The sequence below is a fragment of the Mya arenaria genome, chromosome 14 (genome assembly GCF_026914265.1).
Source record: "Mya arenaria isolate MELC-2E11 chromosome 14, ASM2691426v1".
NCBI classification, from domain to species: Eukaryota; Metazoa; Mollusca; class Bivalvia; order Myida; family Myidae; genus Mya; species Mya arenaria.
Window position 1 is genome coordinate 60,769,280 of NC_069135.1, and position 20,259 is coordinate 60,789,538.

Sequence of the window (20,259 nt, forward strand, 5' to 3'; positions counted from 1 at the left end):
ATTTTCAGAATTAATTTAATATTTTGTGTAAAAACACTTTTGTTGTGGTGATAAATATGTGTCCATACTGACAAATATTTATTGGATGTTATATACAGGATGGGATGTTTTGACCACCATCATGCCAAAAATTGATCTGGGATGTTTTGTCCAGCATGTCAAAAATGATCTGGGATGTTTTGTCCACCTAGGCAGAGGTAGGATCCCAGAACTAGTCAGAAATGGAATGGGAGCTAGGTTTTGTCTACATAGTAAAAAATGACATGGGAGATTTTGTCCGAGGGTTGCTTTGTCTTGCTCCCCTGGTCCACAGCTGCCCGAAGTCATATTCACTTGGACAACTGTTGGGTCTGACCATAGATGTCATATTTTGTTGATTATTTCGTATATGTTTTTATAAAAATGAAACTATTTTAAATGCGTAAATTTTATTACTTGTATAGTTTCACCATGATAGCAATCAATACATAACTTCTAATTCATTCTCATTTATCAGAGCTAGGTTTGATACTGTGATGATAAATTTTAATCATAGCATCATCACGTACTCTGGTGAATGAGAATTAGTTACTAATTAAGAATTGTTATTTTAAGTTCTGTTAATTCAGGCCGTCCTATGCTACTGCACAAATGATTCACATGGACTCGTTTCAATATGATACATAAGATCCAGGTTGTCCGGTTAGTGCAGTGGTCAGCGCACTCCGACGTTTCTCACATAGGCGACCCTGGTTCGATTCCCTGCTTGGGCGCACGTGCGTTTGGTTTATGGTCACCAAGCTGGACAAGTGTGTTTTCCCCAGGTACTCAAGTTTTCCCAACAACACAATACCACACTCTCGCGTAACATCGTGGCAATGAGAGTGATTAATCATGATAATGTTGTTATAACTTGTTTCTCAATCGTTGTAAATTAAAAACGTTACGCTGCTTATAAGACGGTGCTCAGACACACCTCACTCGTAACAACTCGGCCATCTCCGGCAAGTTTTGAGATCGTCAATTTAAGGCGTTCCGATCGTCAATTTAAGGCGTTCCGTTTGAGATACACCCGTAAATTTACTAGCTAAATGTATGCAATTAATGCCCTTACGATACTTTGATTGAAGCCCAGTTACGCAAAAACGGATTTAAGCAATTTAGGCCCCAATTTCTCGAAACTTCTTAAGTCCCTTATAACAGGATTAAGCTAATCTCACTATTTTTGTTGTTTTATAAAAGGTGTTATATTTACTTCTTCAAGAATTTTTAGAAATTATGTAGGAATAATTTGTATGACTATCAGAATAAACCATTTTTCATTTATCAAAATCCATTTTCAGTATGTATTTTGGCTAATTGAAATTAAGCGACTTAAGCCTGTTAAGCTTAAGAAGTTTCGAGAATTTGGGGCCGATTTTAGTCGTAACTTCAATAATCTCAAATCTGTAATTATGTCACAAATATCAACACGTTGTTGTTTTTTATTTAATTCCCAGAAACTGAACAATCGCCTGCATTTCTTCATTCGAGTAGTCGTATACATGGACATAAATAAATGATCGGATGTTTTACTTTTCAAAGAGAAAAAATGCATTTTTAAAATACATGCCTCTTAAAACCATGACGTGCACGGAATGTGCGATAATAAAAAAAAAATACAATCGGTACCTTCCTGTTGCTGTGAACAGGCTGTTATAGGTACTAAATGTGAAAATGATGTCTTAATATTGACCAAATGAAGGACAACAATTCAGTATAAACGGCAGTCAAGAAACTTTTTTTTTTAATTTCATGACCTAATGACACAATTCACAGCAACAAAGAACATATCGATCTAAAAGGTTTTAACAGGACTATTTTTGATACAAAGTATCAAAGACGTCGCGAATGTTTTTTGAAACATGCATAAAAGGAAGCATACACAGTTTGCGGTACATGTACCTGGATACAAGCAGTTATTGTACGAACTCGGATTTTCAGCTCAAAATCACCACGACCTTGACCTTTGACCAATTGACGTACAAATAGTTAGGGTAAGTACTGCTCATGTTTGAGGGACCTCTAGACCCAAGCGTTGTTCAAATGTTGTTAGGAAACTGCGAATTTTCAGCTTACGGTCACAATGACCTTGTAATTTGACCCACTGACCTCAAAGGCTATTGGGTTTATCTGCTGGTCAAGGCCAACCTGTCTGCAAAGTTTGAGGTTCATGGGTCATAGCATTCTTCAGATATTGATCGGAAACCGATTTGCCTTTGAGCCACTTACCTCAAAATAATATGGCTCATCTGCGGTTTATGACCAATCATATTACCAAGATTGAGGTCCCTGAGTCAAAGCGTTCTAAACCGATTTTCAACTGAACGTGACCTTGACATTTGACCCACTGACCTCAAAATCAACAGAGTCCATATCATGGCCATGTCCTACATACATAGAAAGTTTAATATCCCTGAGCCGGTGTTTTTCATATTTTGATCGAATACTTTGCGGACAGACGGATGGACGGTCAGACGATCTGATAACTATGTGCCATCCTTTGCCTTTGGGTCATAAATAACAGGTGCTGCAATACTTACAATTAAACACTTTAGGTTTAATGTTCTAATTATGGGTTAAGTTTGACTAAAGCTTTGGGTGAATAAGGGAAATCTATACAATTCCAGTTTATAAGGGGTATGATCATAAAAACAGAAGCATATACGAAAAAAGAAATTCAAAGTAACTAAAACAAATTTAATGTTATTTATTAACAAAAGTTATCATTTATGATAATAAAAATTAAAATTACATGATTGTTAACTTTACAATTAGCAAGATACAATGGTCTGAATAAATAAACTGTACTGTATTGAGAGGAATGTTAGAAGTACAACAGGGCCCGTATTACAAAATCATGAAGTTAATTAAAACAAATAAAAAATTAAAATAAAAACAAACATAATAATAATAATAATAATAATAATAATAATAATAATAATAATAATAATAATAATAATAATAAACACCTAAAAATGATACATTTCCAAAACCATATTACAACTTCAAGTTGGTTGGACTGCTTTAGCATAGGAGTTACAGATATATTCGTTTATTTCTCTAATTCAACCACAAATATAAACTTATCGAAATGTATGTATATATAAATATATATATCCACATGACTTATCTCAAACGTGTTCACATTTTTGATAAAATGCATTTATCGCAAAACATATTGCATAGTGCATCACATCGTGATAGCGAGTGTTGGAGTATATTATCGTGAATACTGGTGCTGGCGATAGTTGGTGTACATCATCGTGTATACTGGTGCTGGCGATAGTTGGTGTACATCATCGTGGATACTGGTGCTGGCGATAGTTGGTGTACATCATCGTGTATACTGGTGCTGGCGATAGTTAGAGTATATATCATCATGCATACTGGTGCTGGCGATAGTTAGAGTATATATCATCATGCATACTGGTGCTGGCGATAGTTGGAGTATATCATCGTGCATACTGGTGCTGGCTATAGTTGGAGTATATCATCGTGCATACTGGTGCTGGCTATAGTTGGAGTATATCATCGTGCATACTGGTGCTGGCGATAGTTGGTGTATATCATCGTGTATACTGGTGCTGGCGATAGTTAGAGTATATCATCGTGCATACTGGTGCTGGCTATAGTTGGTGTTTATCATCGTGTATACTGGTGCTGGCTATAGTTGGTGTATATCATCATGCATACTGGTGCTGGCTTTAGTTAGAGTATATATCATCGTGCATACTGGTGCTGGCTATAGTTAGAGTATATCATCGTGCATACTGGTGCTGGCTATAGTTAGAGTATATATCATCGTGTATACTGGTGCTGGCTATAGTTAGAGTATATATCATCATGCATACTGGTGCTGGCGATAGTTGGAGTATATCATCGTGCATACTGGTGCTGGCTATAGTTGGAGTATATCATCGTGCATACTGGTGCTGGCGATAGTTGGTGTATATCATCGTGCATACTGGTGCTGGCGATAGTTAGAGTATATATCATCGTGCATACTGGTGCTGGCTATAGTTGGTGTATATCATCGTGCATACTGGTGCTGGCTATAGTTGGAGTATATCATCGTGTATACTGGTGCTGGCTATAGTTGGTGTATATCATCGTGCATACTGGTGCTGGCTATAGTTGGTGTATATCATCGTGCATACTGGTGCTGGCTATAGTTAGAGTATATCATCGTGCATACTGGTGCTGGCGATAGTTGGAGTATATCATCGTGCATACTGGTGCTGGCGATAGTTAGAGTATATATCATCGTGCATACTGGTGCTGGCTATAGTTGGTGTATATCATCGTGTATACTGGTGCTGGCTATAGTTGGAGTATATCATCGTGTATACTGGTGCTGGCTATAGTTGGTGTATATCATCGTGTATACTGGTGCTGGCTATAGCTGGTGTATATCATCGTGCATACTGGTGCTGGCTATAGCTGGTGTATATCATCGTGCATACTGGTGCTGGCTATAGCTGGTGTATATCATCGTGTATACTGGTGCTGGCTATAGTTGGTGTATATCATCGTGTATACTGGTGCTGGCTATAGCTGGTGTATATCATCGTGTATACTGGTGCTGGCTATAGCTGGTGTATATCATCGTGTATACTGGTGCTGGCTATAGCTGGTGTATATCATCGTGCATACTGGTGCTGGCTATAGCTGGTGTATATCATCGTGCATACTGGTGCTGGCTATAGTTGGTGTATATCATCGTGTATACTGGTGCTGGCTATAGTTGGTGTATATCATCGTGCATACTGGTGCTGGCTATAGTTGGAGTATATCATCGTGCATACTGGTGCTGGCTATAGTTGGAGTATATCATCGTGCATACTGGTGCTGGCGATAGTTGGAGTATATCATCGTGCATACTGGTGCTGGCTATAGTTGGAGTATATCATCGTGTATACTGGTGCTGGCTATAGTTGGTGTATATCATCGTGCATACTGGTGCTGGCTATAGTTGGTGTATATCATCGTGCATACTGGTGCTGGCTATAGTTGGTGTATATCATCGTGTATACTGGTGCTGGCTATAGTTGGAGTATATCATCGTGCATACTGGTGCTGGCTATAGTGGGTGTATATCATCGTGTATACTGGTGCTGGCTATAGTTGGTATATATCATCTTGCATACTGGTGCTGGCTATAGTTGCTGTATATCATCTTGCCTACTGGTGCTGGCTATAGTTGGTGTATATCATCGTGCATACTGGTGCTGGCTATAGTTGGAGTATATCATCGTGCATACTGGTGCTGGCTATTGTTGGTGTATATCATCGTGCATACTGGTGCTGGCTATAGTTGGTGTATATCATCGTGCATACTGGTGCTGGCTATTGTTGGTGTATATCATCGTGCATACTGGTGCTGGCTATAGTTGGTGTATATCATCGTGCATACTGGTGCTGGCTATAGTTGGTGTATATCATCGTGCATACTGGTGCTGGCTATAGTTGGAGTATATCATCGTGCATACTGGTGCTGGCTATAGTTGGAGTATATCATCGTGCATACTGGTGCTGGCTATTGTTGGTGTATATCATCGTGCATACTGGTGCTGGCTATAGTTGGAGTATATCATCGTGCATACTGGTGCTGGCTATAGTTGGTGTATATCATCGTGCATACTGGTGCTGGCTATAGTTGGTGTATATCATCGTGCATACTGGTGCTGGCTATTGTTGGTGTATATCATCGTGCATACTGGTGCTGGCTATAGTTGGTGTATATCATCGTGCATACTGGTGCTGGCTATAGTTGGTGTATATCATCGTGCATACTGGTGCTGGCTATAGTTGGAGTATATCATCGTGCATACTGGTGCTGGCTATTGTTGGTGTATATCATCGTGCATACTGGTGCTGGCTGTAGTTGGAGTATATCATCGTGTATACTGGTGCTGGCTATAGTTGGTGTATATCATCGTGCATACTGGTGCTGGCTATAGTTGGTGTATATCATCGTGCATACTGGTGCTGGCTATAGTTGGTGTATATCATCGTGTATACTGGTGCTGGCTATAGTTGGTGTATATCATCGTGCATACTGGTGCTGGCTATAGTTGGTGTATATCATCGTGCATACTGGTGCTGGCTATAGTTGGTGTATATCATCGTGCATACTGGTGCTGGCTATAGTTGGTGTATATCATCGTACATACTGGTGCTGGCTATAGTGGGTGTATATCATCGTGTATACTGGTGCTGGCTATAGTTGGAGTATATCATCGTGCATACTGGTGCTGGCTATAGTTAGAGTATATCATCGTGCATACTGGTGCTGGCTATAGTTGGAGTATATCATCGTGCATACTGATGCTGGATATAGTTAGAGTATATATCATCGTGCATACTGGTGCTGGCTATAGTTAGAGTATATATCATCGTGCATACTGGTGCTGGCTATAGTTGGTGTATATCATCGTGCATACTGGTGCTGGCTATAGTTAGAGTATATGTCATCGTGCATACTGGTGCTGGCGATAGTTGGAGTATATATCATCGTGCATACTGGTGCTGGCTATAGTTAGAGTATATATCATCGTGCATACTGGTGCTGGCTATAGTTAGAGTATATATCATCGTGCATACTGGTGCTGGCTATAGTTGGTGTATATCATCGTGCATACTGGTGCTGGCTATAGTTAGAGTATATCATCGTGCATACTGGTGCTGGCGATAGTTGGAGTATATATCATCGTGCATACTGGTGCTGGCTATAGTTAGAGTATATATCATCGTGCATACTGGTGCTGGCGATAGTTAGAGTATATCATCGTGCATACTGGTGCTGGCTATAGTTAGAGTATATATCATCGTGCATACTGGTGCTGGCTATAGTTGGAGTATATCATCGTGCATACTGGTGCTGGCGATAGTTAGAGTATATCATCGTGCATACCGGTGCTGGCGATAGTTGGAGTATATATCATCGTGCATACTGGTGCTGGCGATAGTTGGAGTATATATCATCGTGCATACTGGTGCTGGCTATAGTTGGAGTATATCATCGTGTATACTGGTGCTGGCTATAGTTGGTGTATATCATCGTGCATACTGGTGCTGGCTATAGTTGGTGTATATCATCGTGCATACTGGTGCTGGCTATAGTTGGTGTATATCATCGTGTATACTGGTGCTGGCTATAGTTGGTGTATATCATCGGGCATACTGGTGCTGGCTATAGTTGGTGTATATCATCGTGCATACTGGTGCTGGCTATAGTTGGTGTATATCATCGTGCATACTGGTGCTGGCTATAGTTGGTGTATATCATCGTGCATACTGGTGCTGGCTATAGTTGGAGTATATCATCGTGCATACTGGTGCTGGCTATAGTTGGTGTATATCATCGTGCATACTGGTGCTGGCTATAGTTGGAGTATATCATCGTGCATACTGGTGCTGGCTATAGTTGGTGTATATCATCGTGCATACTGGTGCTGGCTATAGTTGGTGTATATCATCGTGCATACTGGTGCTGGCTATAGTTGGTGTATATCATCGTGCATACTGGTGCTGGCTATAGTTGGAGTATATCATCGTGCATACTGGTGCTGGCTATAGTTAGAGTATATCATCGTGCATACTGGTGCTGGCTATAGTTAGAGTATATCATCGTGCATACTGGTGCTGGCTATAGTTAGAGTATATCATCTTGCATACTGGTGCTGGCTATAGTTGGTGTATATCATCGTGCATACTGGTGCTGGCTATAGTTGGAGTATATCATCGTGCATACTGGTGCTGGCTATAGTGGGTGTATATCATCGTGCATACTGGTGCTGGCTATAGTTGGAGTATATATCATCGTGCATACTGGTGCTGGCTATAGTTAGAGTATATATCATCGTGCATACTGGTGCTGGCTATAGTTGGAGTATATCATCGTGTATACTGGTGCTTGCTATAGTTAGAGTATATATCATCGTGCATACTGGTGCTGGCTATAGTTGGAGTATATCATCGTGCATACTGGTGCTGGCTATAGTTGGTGTATATATCATCGTGTATACTGGTGCTGGCTATAGTTGGAGTATATCATCGTGTATACTGGTGCTGGCTATAGTTGGAGTATATCATCGTGCATACTGGTGCTGGCTATAGTCAGAGTATATCATCGTGCATACTGGTGCTGGCTATAGTTAGAGTATAAATCATCATGCATACTGGTGCTGGCTATAGTTAGAGTATATCATCGTGCATACTGGTGCTGGCTATAGTTGGTGTATATCATCGTGCATACTGGTGCTGGCTATAGTTGGTGTATATCATCGTGCATACTGGTGCTGGCTATAGTTAGAGTATATCATCGTGCATACTGGTGCTGGCTATAGTTGGTGTATATCATCGTGCATACTGGTGCTGGCTATAGTTGGTGTATATCATCGTGCATACTGGTGCTGGCTATAGTTGGTGTATATCATCGTGCATACTGGTGCTGGCGATAGTTGGAGTATATCATCGTGCATACTGGTGCTGGCTATAGTTAGAGTATATCATCGTGCATACTGGTGCTGGCTATAGTTAGAGTATATCATCATGCATACTGGTGCTGGCTATAGTTAGAGTATATATCATCGTGCATACTGGTGCTGGCTATAGTTGGAGTATATATCATCGTGCATACTGGTGCTGGCTTTAGTTGGTGTATATATCATCGTGCATACTGGTGCTGGCTATAGTTGGTGTATATCATCGTGCATACTGGTGCTGGCTATAGTTGGAGTATATATCATCGTGCATACTGGTGCTGGCTATAGTTAGAGTATATATCATCGGGCATACTGGTGCTGGCTATAGTTGGTGTATATCATCGTGCATACTGGTGCTGGCTATAGTTGGTGTATATCATCGTGCATACTGGTGCTGGCTATTGTTAGAGTATATCATCGTGCATACTGGTGCTGGCTATAGTTAGAGTATATCATCGTGCATACTGGTGCTGGCTATAGTTGGAGTATATATCATCGTGCATACTGGTGCTGGCTATAGTTAGAGTATATCATCGTGCATACTGGTGCTGGCTATAGTTAGAGTATATCATCGTGCATACTGGTGCTGGCTATAGTTAGAGTATATCATCGTGCATACTGGTGCTGGCTATAGTTAGAGTATATCATCGTGCATACTGGTGCTGGCTATAGTTGGAGTATATCATCGTGCATACTGGTGCTGGCTATAGTTAGAGTATATTATCGTGCATACTGGTGCTGGCTATAGTTAGAGTATATCATCGTGCATACTGGTGCTGGCTATAGTTAGAGTATATCATCGTGCATACTGGTGCTGGCTATAGTTAGAGTATATCATCGTGCATACTGGTGCTGGCTATAGTTAGAGTATATCATCGTGCATACTGGTGCTGGCTATAGTTGGTGTATATCATCGTGCATACTGGTGCTGGCTATAGTTGGAGTATATCATCGTGCATACTGGTGCTGGCTATAGTTGGAGTATATCATCGTGCATACTGGTGCTGGCTATAGTTGGAGTATATCATCGTGCATACTGGTGCTGTCTATAGTTAGAGTATATCATCGTGCATACTGGTGCTGGCGATAGTTAGAGTATATCATCGTGCATACTGGTGCTGGCGATAGTTGGTGTATATCATCGTGCATACTGGTGCTGGCTATAGTTAGAGTATATATCATCGTGCATACTGGTGCTGGCTATAGTTAGAGTATATATCATCATGCATACTGGTGCTGGCTATAGTTGGTGTATATCATCGTGCATACTGGTGCTGGCTATAGTTGGAGTATATCATCGTGCATACTGGTGCTGGCTATAGTTGGAGTATATCATCGTGCATACTGGTGCTGGCTATAGTTAGAGTATATCATCGTGCATACTGGTGCTGGCTATAGTTGGAGTATATCATCGTGCATACTGGTGCTGGCGATAGTTAGAGTATATCATCGTGCATACTGGTGCTGGCTATAGTTAGAGTATATATCATCGTGCATACTGGTGCTGGCGATAGTTAGAGTATATCATCGTGCATACTGGTGCTGGCGATAGTTAGTGTATATCATCGTGCATACTGGTGCTGGCTATAGTTAGAGTATATCATCGTGCATACTAGTGCTGGCTATAGTTGGTGTATATCATCGTGCATACTGGTGCTGGCTATAGTTAGAGTATATATCATCGTGCATACTGGTGCTGGCTATAGTTGGTGTTTATCATCGTGCATACTGGTGCTGGCTATAGTTGGTGTATATCATCGTGCATACTGGTGCTGGCTATAGTTGGAGTATATATCATCGTGCATACTGGTGCTGGCTATAGTTAGAGTATATCATCGTGCATACTGGTGCTGGCTATAGTTGGTGTATATCATCGTGCATACTGGTGCTGGCTATAGTTAGAGTATATATCATCGTGCATACTGGTGCTGGCTATAGTTGGTGTATATCATCGTGCATACTGGTGCTGGCTATAGTTAGAGTATATATCATCATGCATACTGGTGCTGGCTATAGTTGGTGTATATCATCGTGCATACTGGTGCTGGCTATAGTTGGAGTATATCATCGTGCATACTGGTGCTGGCTATAGTTGGAGTATATCATCGTGCATACTTGTGCTGGCTATAGTTGGTGTATATCATCGTGCATACTGGTGCTGGCTATAGTTGGTGTATATCATCGTGCATACTGGTGCTGGCGATAGTTAGAGTATATCATCGTGCATACTGGTGCTGGCTATAGTTAGAGTATATCATCGTGCATACTGGTGCTGGCTATAGTTGGTGTATATCATCGTGCATACTGGTGCTGGCTATAGTTGGAGTATATCATCGTGCATACTGGTGCTGGCTATAGTTGGAGTATATCATCGTGCATACTGGTGCTGGCGATAGTTAGAGTATATCATCGTGCATACTGGTGCTGGCGATAGTTGGTGTACATCATCGTGCATACTGGTGCTGGCGATAGTTAGAGTATATATCACCCTGCATACTGGTGCTGGCGATAGTTGGAGTATATCATCGTGTATACTGGTGCTGGCGATAGTTGGAGTATATCATCGTGTATACTGGTGCTGGCGATAGTTAGAGTATATCATCGTGTATACTGGTGCTGGCGATAGTTAGAGTATATCATCGTGTATACTGGTGCTGGCGATAGTTGGAGTATATCATCGTGTATACTGGTGCTGGTGATAGTTAGAGTATATCATCGTGTATACTGGTGCTGGCGATAGTTGGAGTATATCATCGTGTATACTGGTGCTGGCTATAGTTGGAGTATATCATCGTGTATACTGGTGCTGGCGATAGTTGGAGTATATCATCGTGCATACTGGTGCTGGCGATCGTTGGAGTATATCATCGTGTATACTGGGGCTGGTGATCGTTGGAGTATATCATCGTGTATACTGGTGCTGGCGATAATTAGAGTATATCATCGTGCATACTGGGGCTGGTGATCGTTGGAGTATATCATCGTGCATACTGGGGTTGGCGATCGTTGGAGTATATCATCGTGCATACTGGTGGTGGCGATCGTTGGAGTATATCATCGTGCATACTGGTGGTGGCGATCGTTGGAGTATATCTTCGTACATACATGTGCTGGCGATCTTTGGAGTATATACTCGTGCATACTGGTTTTGGCGATAGTTTGAGAATATATTCGCACATACTGGTGCTGGCGATTGTTGCCGTATATATTCGTACATACTGGTGCTGGCGATTGTTGGGGTATATCTTCCTGCATACTGGTGCTGGCGATCGTTGGAGTATATATTTGTGTATACTGGTGCTGGCGATTGTTGGAGTATATCATCATACATACTGGTGCTGGCGATTCTTGGAGTATATCACATCTAGTATTTCGAGGCTTTACATCGTTTCTGGTGTAAGCTATGTTTAAATAACAATATCGTAAGCCGTGGGCATTTCTTGCATAGTTTTTGCCCGGATCTTTTTGGGTGTACCTGAGCATTAAGCACCGTAAGGTTTACGACTAAGCGGTGCCGAGGAAATATAATTATTCTTGTTAAATTCTTCCACTTATGACCGCAGACAATTGTGGCGGATTTAAATGATGGAAACGATGCACTATTTCTGTAAGAAGAAGAAGAACAACAACATCATCAATAACAACAACAACAACATCTACAACAACAACAACAACAACAACAACAACACTAATAATAATAATAATAATAATAATAATAATAATAATAATAATAATAATACTAATATAACAACAACAACAACAACAACAACAACAACAACAACAATAATAATAATAATAATAATAATAATAATAGTAAGACTTTGAAAAGCATAACAGTGAAATTTACAAGAACAGACCATAATGTTGATTTTATATTTTGATAATGTCCTCAAGACACATTGATTTTGGATTGACGGACATTTATGCAATACAATTGCTAAAGGTAAAAAGGTAAATGGGTAAAAAAAGTAAAAAAAATGTTTTCGCGGTTTAGTGTACAAGGGGATGCTACGCCCCTGCAATTCAAGGGGCGCAAATAGAACACAAATATAACTCAGTTTCACTGAGTGACCGCCCTTGGTTTTATCTTCTCCATGAAAATCAATGAAGTTCTCAGTTGACAGTTGGCGGGTAAACGTGCAACATGTGAAGCGAACTACTCGTGATTTGTTGACATTTCAAAGTTGACATGGATCGGACACAACAGATTAAGGGTAAAAATGGTCGAGCGAGGCCAAAAAAACTGTATGATAATTTAGATGATGAGAAGTTGGATTTGAAAATTGACAGTATTAAGGAAAAAGTGGACACACCATGTTTTGTTTATGTTTTGACGTTTTTTTCATCCCTGGGCGGTTTTATGTTCGGGTACGATACAAGCGTCATCTCAGGTGCTATGTTATTACTAAGGAATGAATTTGGATTATCTTCAATATGGCAAGAACTCATAGTTTCTGTAACTTTGGCTGCAGCGGCAGTTTTTTCTCTGGTCGCGGGAGTTCTAAATACAAGACTGGGACGGAGGGGTGTCATCCTTATAGGATGTGTTATATTTATTTGTGCTGCGATAATGATGGCGATCTCCATAGACAAGTACATGCTCCTGTCCGGAAGACTTCTTGCAGGCGCTGCTATTGGTGGGTAGAGCCTTGTTGTATATTTTTACATTTTGCCCCCTGAAATTAATTTCATGAACAGGGACAGTTCCAGGAATTGACGTTAAAGGTGTAGTAACGTAGTGGCGTTAGTATTGAATTGCATCCATCCCTTCCATCAGAAATGTTATTTGATTTTAAGTGTTGGCAGTGGGGTTTGGGGGTACGCTAGTCACTAGGGGGTACCCCTCAAGAAACTTTTATCAAAATTCTGGTCCAAAATGGTGCATTTGGGGCATTTTTTTACTTTTTTCTCCTTAATTGAAATAAAAAGTATAATTATGTGGACGATTTGAGGGGAGGGGGATGGGTGCCGGATGCACTCCCCCCTAAATCAGTTAGTGATAAATGCATTTATAATTAACTTTATTTTATTTATCTATTTATTAAGAAAAGCAACAACGGTATTAATTACTACTTTTATATGTTAAATTGTGGGCTTTAATTTTGATAAACTTCTTCAAAAAACTTTTATTGTTAAACAGAAATTAAATAAAGAGTATTGTATTAATAAACAAAACATTATTCAAAGCTTTTGTGTTAGACATGAAAAGGTGTTTAACCAACCCTAGTTTATCCTGCAAACCAAACATTTTTTGTTGTGATAATAGGCCAAAATAAAAATTGTTTGTTTAGGGTAACCTTCCCAAAATTTCTAGATAGGGTAGGTAGGGAAATTTTTTTTTTTTTTTTTTTTTCAAAATCTGTCGTAAGTTCAGAGTGTTTTCTTGCACATGGCAGTCTTTCCTACATTACTGTCATTGCCTGACTTTGTTTTATCATATAAGCAATAATTCTGATTATAATCTGTATTTATCTGCCCTTCGTAACTCTCTATTCGCTAACGAATATTTTTTTTGGCTCAGAAACGGAAAAAAAAATAGTTGGGGTCGGCACATTTTTATAGGTAGGGTTGGGTTACCCGAAACGGACATATTTTTTTTTTAGGCCTTATTATTTTTCGGTTCATCTGTTTTTTAAGTATTTTTTTTTATCATATATAAGTAAAATGAGTTAAACATGATAATGAATTAAAACTTCAAAATTAATATTTGTTTGCATTGTGCATTAATTGTTTGACTTCGATGAATTCCTTAGAAACTGCCCCTTTTTTAAAATTGTTAGCTCATTTAATAGAAACATTAACACTGATTTTTTAAAGCTTTACAGAAAAATCAACAACACGCAGTTTCTTTGTTTGCTATCTTGTTATTAGTAAATGACCCTATTCTTTAAAAGCTTTTTCCCATTGCCTAGATTTCTTGGCATTATTCTTACGCAGAGCGATTGTCAATCAATATCTTTTACAACTCTGAGAAAGTTTTCCCTTTGATAACATGAGATGTAAATAGATTCTTTAGTTTTTTCCCTCATTTACAGAATTTCTTTGTTTTCAGAGATATTTCTATAACTCCATGATCTTGTTTATTAAAGGTCTCGCTCATGTTTTTTGTAAAATGCAATTATTTTTTTAATATGATAAAACAAAGTGTTGCAAATCATTAGAAGTGTTAAAACTAAGAAACCTGTTGTACATTGTAAAAATAATTTGTTTTGCAACACATACAGAACTCCATTATAGCCCAAAGAAGATTATTTTTTTGTTGAAAATGAGTTTTTGACTTAAAAAATACGTTGTTTTTTTGTGGGTACAACAGTTGTTTTTTTTTCAAATTTGGTTTTCCAACTGAGGATGAAAATGAGGGCGAACAATCCCAAGAAGCAGCTCATAGTAAAATAGGGATATACCGGTAAATAATATTTGGTTAATGTATAACAAATTTTAGTACGGCAATTAGACCTGAGTTCAGGTAAGGTGTTTGCAACTTGGTTCCCTTCATGCTGCAATAAAACAGGGATACAAAACAATTTAACGGTTAGCAAACGTCTATATATACGGCTTGGTTCCCTGCTTGCTGACTGTATCAGCTGCATTACAACAGTGATACAAAACGAAACAGTTAGCTAACATCTGCAACTCGGTTCCCTACTTGCAGACTGTATGGACTGCAATAAAACAGGGATACAATACAAAAAAGTTAGCTAACATGGTTCCCTGCTTGCTGTGTATGGGCTGCAATACAACAGGGATACAATGCAAAACAGTTAGCTAACATCTGTGACTTAGTTCCATGCTTGTAGTGTATGGACTGCAATACAACAGGGATACAAAACAAAATAGTTAGCTAACATCTGGTCTTGGTTCCCTGCTTGCCTTGTACGGGCTGCAATACAACAGAGATACAAAACAAAACAGTTAGCTAACATCTGCAACTCGGTTCCCTACTTGCAGACTGTATGGGCTGCAATAAAACAGGGATACAAAACAAAACAGTCAGCTAACATCTGGTCTTGGTTCCCTACTTGCTGTGTATCAGCTGCATTACAACAGTGATACAAAACAAAACAGTTAGCTAACATCTACAACTCGGTTCCCTACTTGTTGTGTATGGGCTGACATCAACAGAGATACAAAACAAATCACTGTTAGCTAGCTAATGTGAGCTACTTTTAGTCTTACATGAATTTAGGGCGAGCTTATTTTAGAGAGGTATTTTGGGAACATGACTTGTATAAATTTACAGAGAAATTTTGGGAACAATATTGCTAAAGTCATTGTATTGGGAATAAAAATTCTAGGATAAACTTGACAAAACTGGGAATTCTGCATGATTTTATAGGATTTTCCTATTGGGATTCGTGGTCAGGATATCTTAAAAAGGCCTGAAAATATTTATGTAATGGCATACTCTGGTAATATTCTGCTGGAAAGGGTTTAAACCAGCATTGGTGCTATACAGAAACCGTATCATTTTCATAAACATTGCAAAATATTGAAATTGTATTGAATTTGTACAGGCAAAGCTCTTAAATATTGACCAATGCGATAAACCCATAGTGATTCAATAGATGATCTGTAGCCAGATATGGATGTAATCATGTTGTAGAAATCGCGAAGTCATCAATGTTAGACTACTGATGTATCTGAATGGCTCGCATGTCACTTAATATTGATCTGTGCCATCTCCTCCTGTTCCATCACCAAGTATTGCACTTGTGAACTGTGAACACTCTGATGAAACATGCTGAGATTCCTGAAAATATGTCTTTTTTTTCAAATCTCTTAAGAACAACAAATATGAAGGGAATAATAATAAACTCTCAGCATTGTAACAGAACGGTACATTTGAAGTGGAAAATAGACCTGAAATGTCTACATGCCATGGGTCTATGAAACAGTCTGAGTTCATGTTCTAATCCTAGTTCAGACCCTAGTCCAAGTACAGACTCTAGGCAGAGTTCAGAGTCAAGGCTGAGTTCAGACTCTATGCTCTTGTCTGAGTTCAGACTCTTGTCTGAGTTCAGACTCTAGTCCAAGTTCAGACTCTAGTCTGAGTTCAGATTCTAGCATGATTCTGACTCTAGTCCAAGTTCAGACTCTAGGCTGAGTTCACACTCTAACATTATTCAGACTCTAGGCTGAGTTCAGACTCAATTGGCAAAAATACAATTATTAATTTTATCTTTCTTTCTAGTTCAATTATTTATGTTTATTTTTGTAAAAAAACCAGAACAAAGATCTTTGTGATTTAATAAAGTGCTTATTTGAGTCTGAGTCTGGACTTTGACTTGAGACTGCTTGTGATCATGGCCACAGGGTCCATTTTCATGAATATTTTTGGTCTGAGTCTGGACTATGGCCACAGGGCCTATCATCACTAATGTTTTGAGTCCAAGTCTTAACTCATATTTGAGACTTGGACTTGAGACTATTTGCTATCATGGCAACAGGGACCACTATAACGGAAGTTTTGAGTCTGAGTCTGGACTTCAGGACTTGAGACTGCTTGTGATCGTGGCCAAATTCCATTGAGACTTTTAAAGAAAAATATTTTAAAGATAATTAATCCTGAATAAGTATGTTTTGGTTTATAAAATCAAGTTTAAGCAAGTAATTTGACTGAATGAAATACTGGTACTTAAACTTGTTATGCTCAAAATATTTCAATTTGTTATTGGGCTAAATAAAATACTTAAACTTTTTTATGCCCAAAATATTTGGATATTTATTTTGGCTAAACAAAATACTTTAACTAGTTAAATGAAATACTTAAGCTTGTAATGCTCATAATATTTCAGAAAAGAATTTCTTAAACTTTTAACCCTCAAGAAATTACTTAAACTAAAGATTGAGGTTTGTGCACGTAAACTTGTTTAAACCCCCAGTAAATTTACATTTTACTGACCGTTCCAAGGCGGTACCTAACAATTTTTGATAAACATACCTAGTGTTTTTATATATAGTATGTATGCACTGTGCTGTTTGTGGAGTTTTGTGCTGTTCTTCGATGTTTTTTGTTTGTGACTTTTTGTTTTTGTGTTCTATGTCTTTGGCATCTACCCAGTGCCATTAGACCGGGTTTATGTTTAAACTTTTTGCTACTAAGCTTATTTCTGTAGTTTTTCACATAAGTATATATATTGTTACATTTAAGATAGTTCAAGAAATTGTGGCCATTGAGGCGTTTGGTTCCAGAAGAAAGATAATACAGTATTAAATTTATTTTATATAAAAAAAAGTCTTTAACATTTAATGTTGATTTTTTTTCCTTGACAATGCATAGTTGTTGATCTATAGCACCAGCTGTTTCTTTCTTCTCTTCAGCTGTAAAATGAAATTAATACTTACAACTTCTAAATGCTATTTGAAGAGACCTTATAAAATGTCTTTTTTTAAAGCAATTAAGTCTGGTCTGGAACAAGAATTCTAGTAATATATTATAAAAACGAGATTTTTTTTCATGTTTTATGGAAATTAGGCTTCAGAACTGTAAATGCCAAACCTTGAAATAAAGGTTCTTGACAAATAAAAACAATTTAAGTAAGACAGGTTGGTCTCATTTAAGATATTTTATGCGATGAAACTGATAATCAAACTTGGATATATTACCTAAAAATTGTCTGGTCAACGAATTTGTAAAAAATCTTACTTTTTTTGTGACATAGTTTTGATACAAATGAAAACATTAACTACATGTATATGATTTGGGCCAGGATTGAATAAGGGCAGGGTGCTGCTGTAAAAGACAAGGTTATTGCAGGAAAGCGGCATGGTGCTGCAGAAAAGGGCATGGTGCTGCAGAAAAGGGCATGGTGCTGCAGAAAAGGGCAGGGTGCTGCAGAAAAGGGCATGGTGCTGCAGAAAAGGGCATGGTGCTGCAGAAAAGGGCAGGGTGCTGCAGAAAAGGAAAGGGTGCTGCAGAAAAGGGACAGTGTGCTGCAGAAAAGGGACATGGTGCTGCAGAAAAAGGGGCAGTGTGCTGCAGAAAAGGGCAGTGTGCTGCAGAAAAGGGCAGGGTGCTGCAGAAAAGGGCAGGGTGCTGCAGAAAAGGGCAGGGTGCTGCAGAAAAGGGACAGTGTGCTGCAGAAAAGGGCAGGGTGCTGCAGAAAAGGGCAGGGTGCTGCAGAAAAGGGACAGTGTGCTGCAGAAAAGGGATAGTGTGCTGCAGAAAAGGTCCAGGGTGCTGCAGGAAAAGAGGCAGAGTGCTGCAGGAAAAGGGACAGGGTGCTGCAGGAAAAGGGGCAGGGTGCTGCAGAAAAAGGGGCAGGGTGCTAGAGAAAAGGCCCGGTGCTGCAGAAAAGGGGAACGGTGCTGCAGAAAAGAGACAGGGTCCTGCAGAAAAGGGGAAAGGTGCTGCAGAAAAGAGACAGGGTGCTACAGAAAAGGGCAGGGTGCTGCAGGAAAAGAACAGGGTGCTGCAGGAAAATGACAGGGTGCTGCAGGAAAAGGACAGGGTGCTTCAGGAAAAGGGGCAGGGTGCTGTAGGCTGTAGGAAAAGGGCAGGGTGCTCCTGAAAAGGGACAAGGTGCTGCAGGAAAAGGGGCAACACAAACATTTCAACGTACCTCACATCAAAGGACCAAGTTGCAAGCATTGGATAGCTGAAAGGGACTTATTCCCTTATTTTATTCAGATATTGAAACAAATGTTTTTATCAATGATTAAACATCATCAAGGGCTCTTTTGTTAATAATTACTTTTAAAATGAGACCGAAAATGCCTTGGTTTGCTGAAAAACGTTTTTTAACACTTGAAAAATGAATGACTTTTGACTTCGTGGATCTATAAAATTGCAGTTTGCTTGTCTTTGTCTACAGTGACCCAGCCTGCAAAAGGTTAGAGTCAATTATTTAGGCAGATTCTTATGCATAAAAACTTTATGAGCTGTTTTAATAGTACAAAATATAGCATTCAAAAACTAGATCAAGGCGCTAGCTTGATTTTAGACACATTTTGTGACTGGCATTATGAATTTTAACCAGATTATCGTTGAAATTGGAAGTGCTGAGTCCCCATGCATTTACACTCATGACTGGCTGGTTTAAGTGTCTGAGCTGGGTACCCGCTGCTTGGGTACACTGATCTATCTGGGGTTCCCGTTCACCGTCCCATTCAGCCCATTTGTCATCGGTCTAGCCACAAACCTCTGCGTCCTGGGGTCTTTCCTCCGACATATATCAGATTGATCACCACAGTGAAACATCAGTATTCTGAAAATCAAATCATCTTTTCTAGGAAGAATGGGTGTGCGGAGGGAAAAACAAAACAAATAATTACATTAATTTATCATAAATTCTTAATAAAATAAGTGAGCTTCTAAGTATATCAAATTATTTAAGGTTGGCCGATGGCATCAAAGGCCATGAGGTGATTCTAAATGTCACGGAAATTATTGGACATTGTGCCTGAGAACTCCAGAGCCAAGATATTACTCCACAATAAAAGTAGTGCCAGGATAATGGACTAAATGTCTATGGGAAAATTTAATCCGGCGAGCTTCATTAGTATGATACCCAAATATGTAGACCTAATATACAATTTTCTGTGACAATAAATCTATAAGAAGTCGTTTGGTGGGAGATTGGTCATAAAATATTCCTGGAAACAAATTAATTTTGACAGGTTTTGTTCTCCCATCACATTAGAAAGAAATACAGCCGGTCCTATGTTCCATTAGGAGACAATTTTCCTATGTATCGATCATGCATATTAATATAACTTCAAAGAAAATTATTAATGTATTCATTATTCTCAA

The 20,259-nt window shown here is 39.1% G+C and overlaps 1 protein-coding gene across 1 annotated transcript in view; it reads left to right on the forward strand.

The window, feature by feature from the left end:
• Positions 1–12,696: 12,696 nt before the first annotated feature.
• Positions 12,697–20,259, forward strand: part of LOC128217902 (proton myo-inositol cotransporter-like) — a 92,625-nt gene continuing 85,062 nt past the window's right edge. Inside the window, exon 1 of the mRNA XM_052925358.1 lies at positions 12,697–13,144. Within this exon, the coding sequence (XP_052781318.1) occupies positions 12,697–13,144 (448 nt within the window). The remainder of the gene's footprint in view (positions 13,145–20,259) is intronic.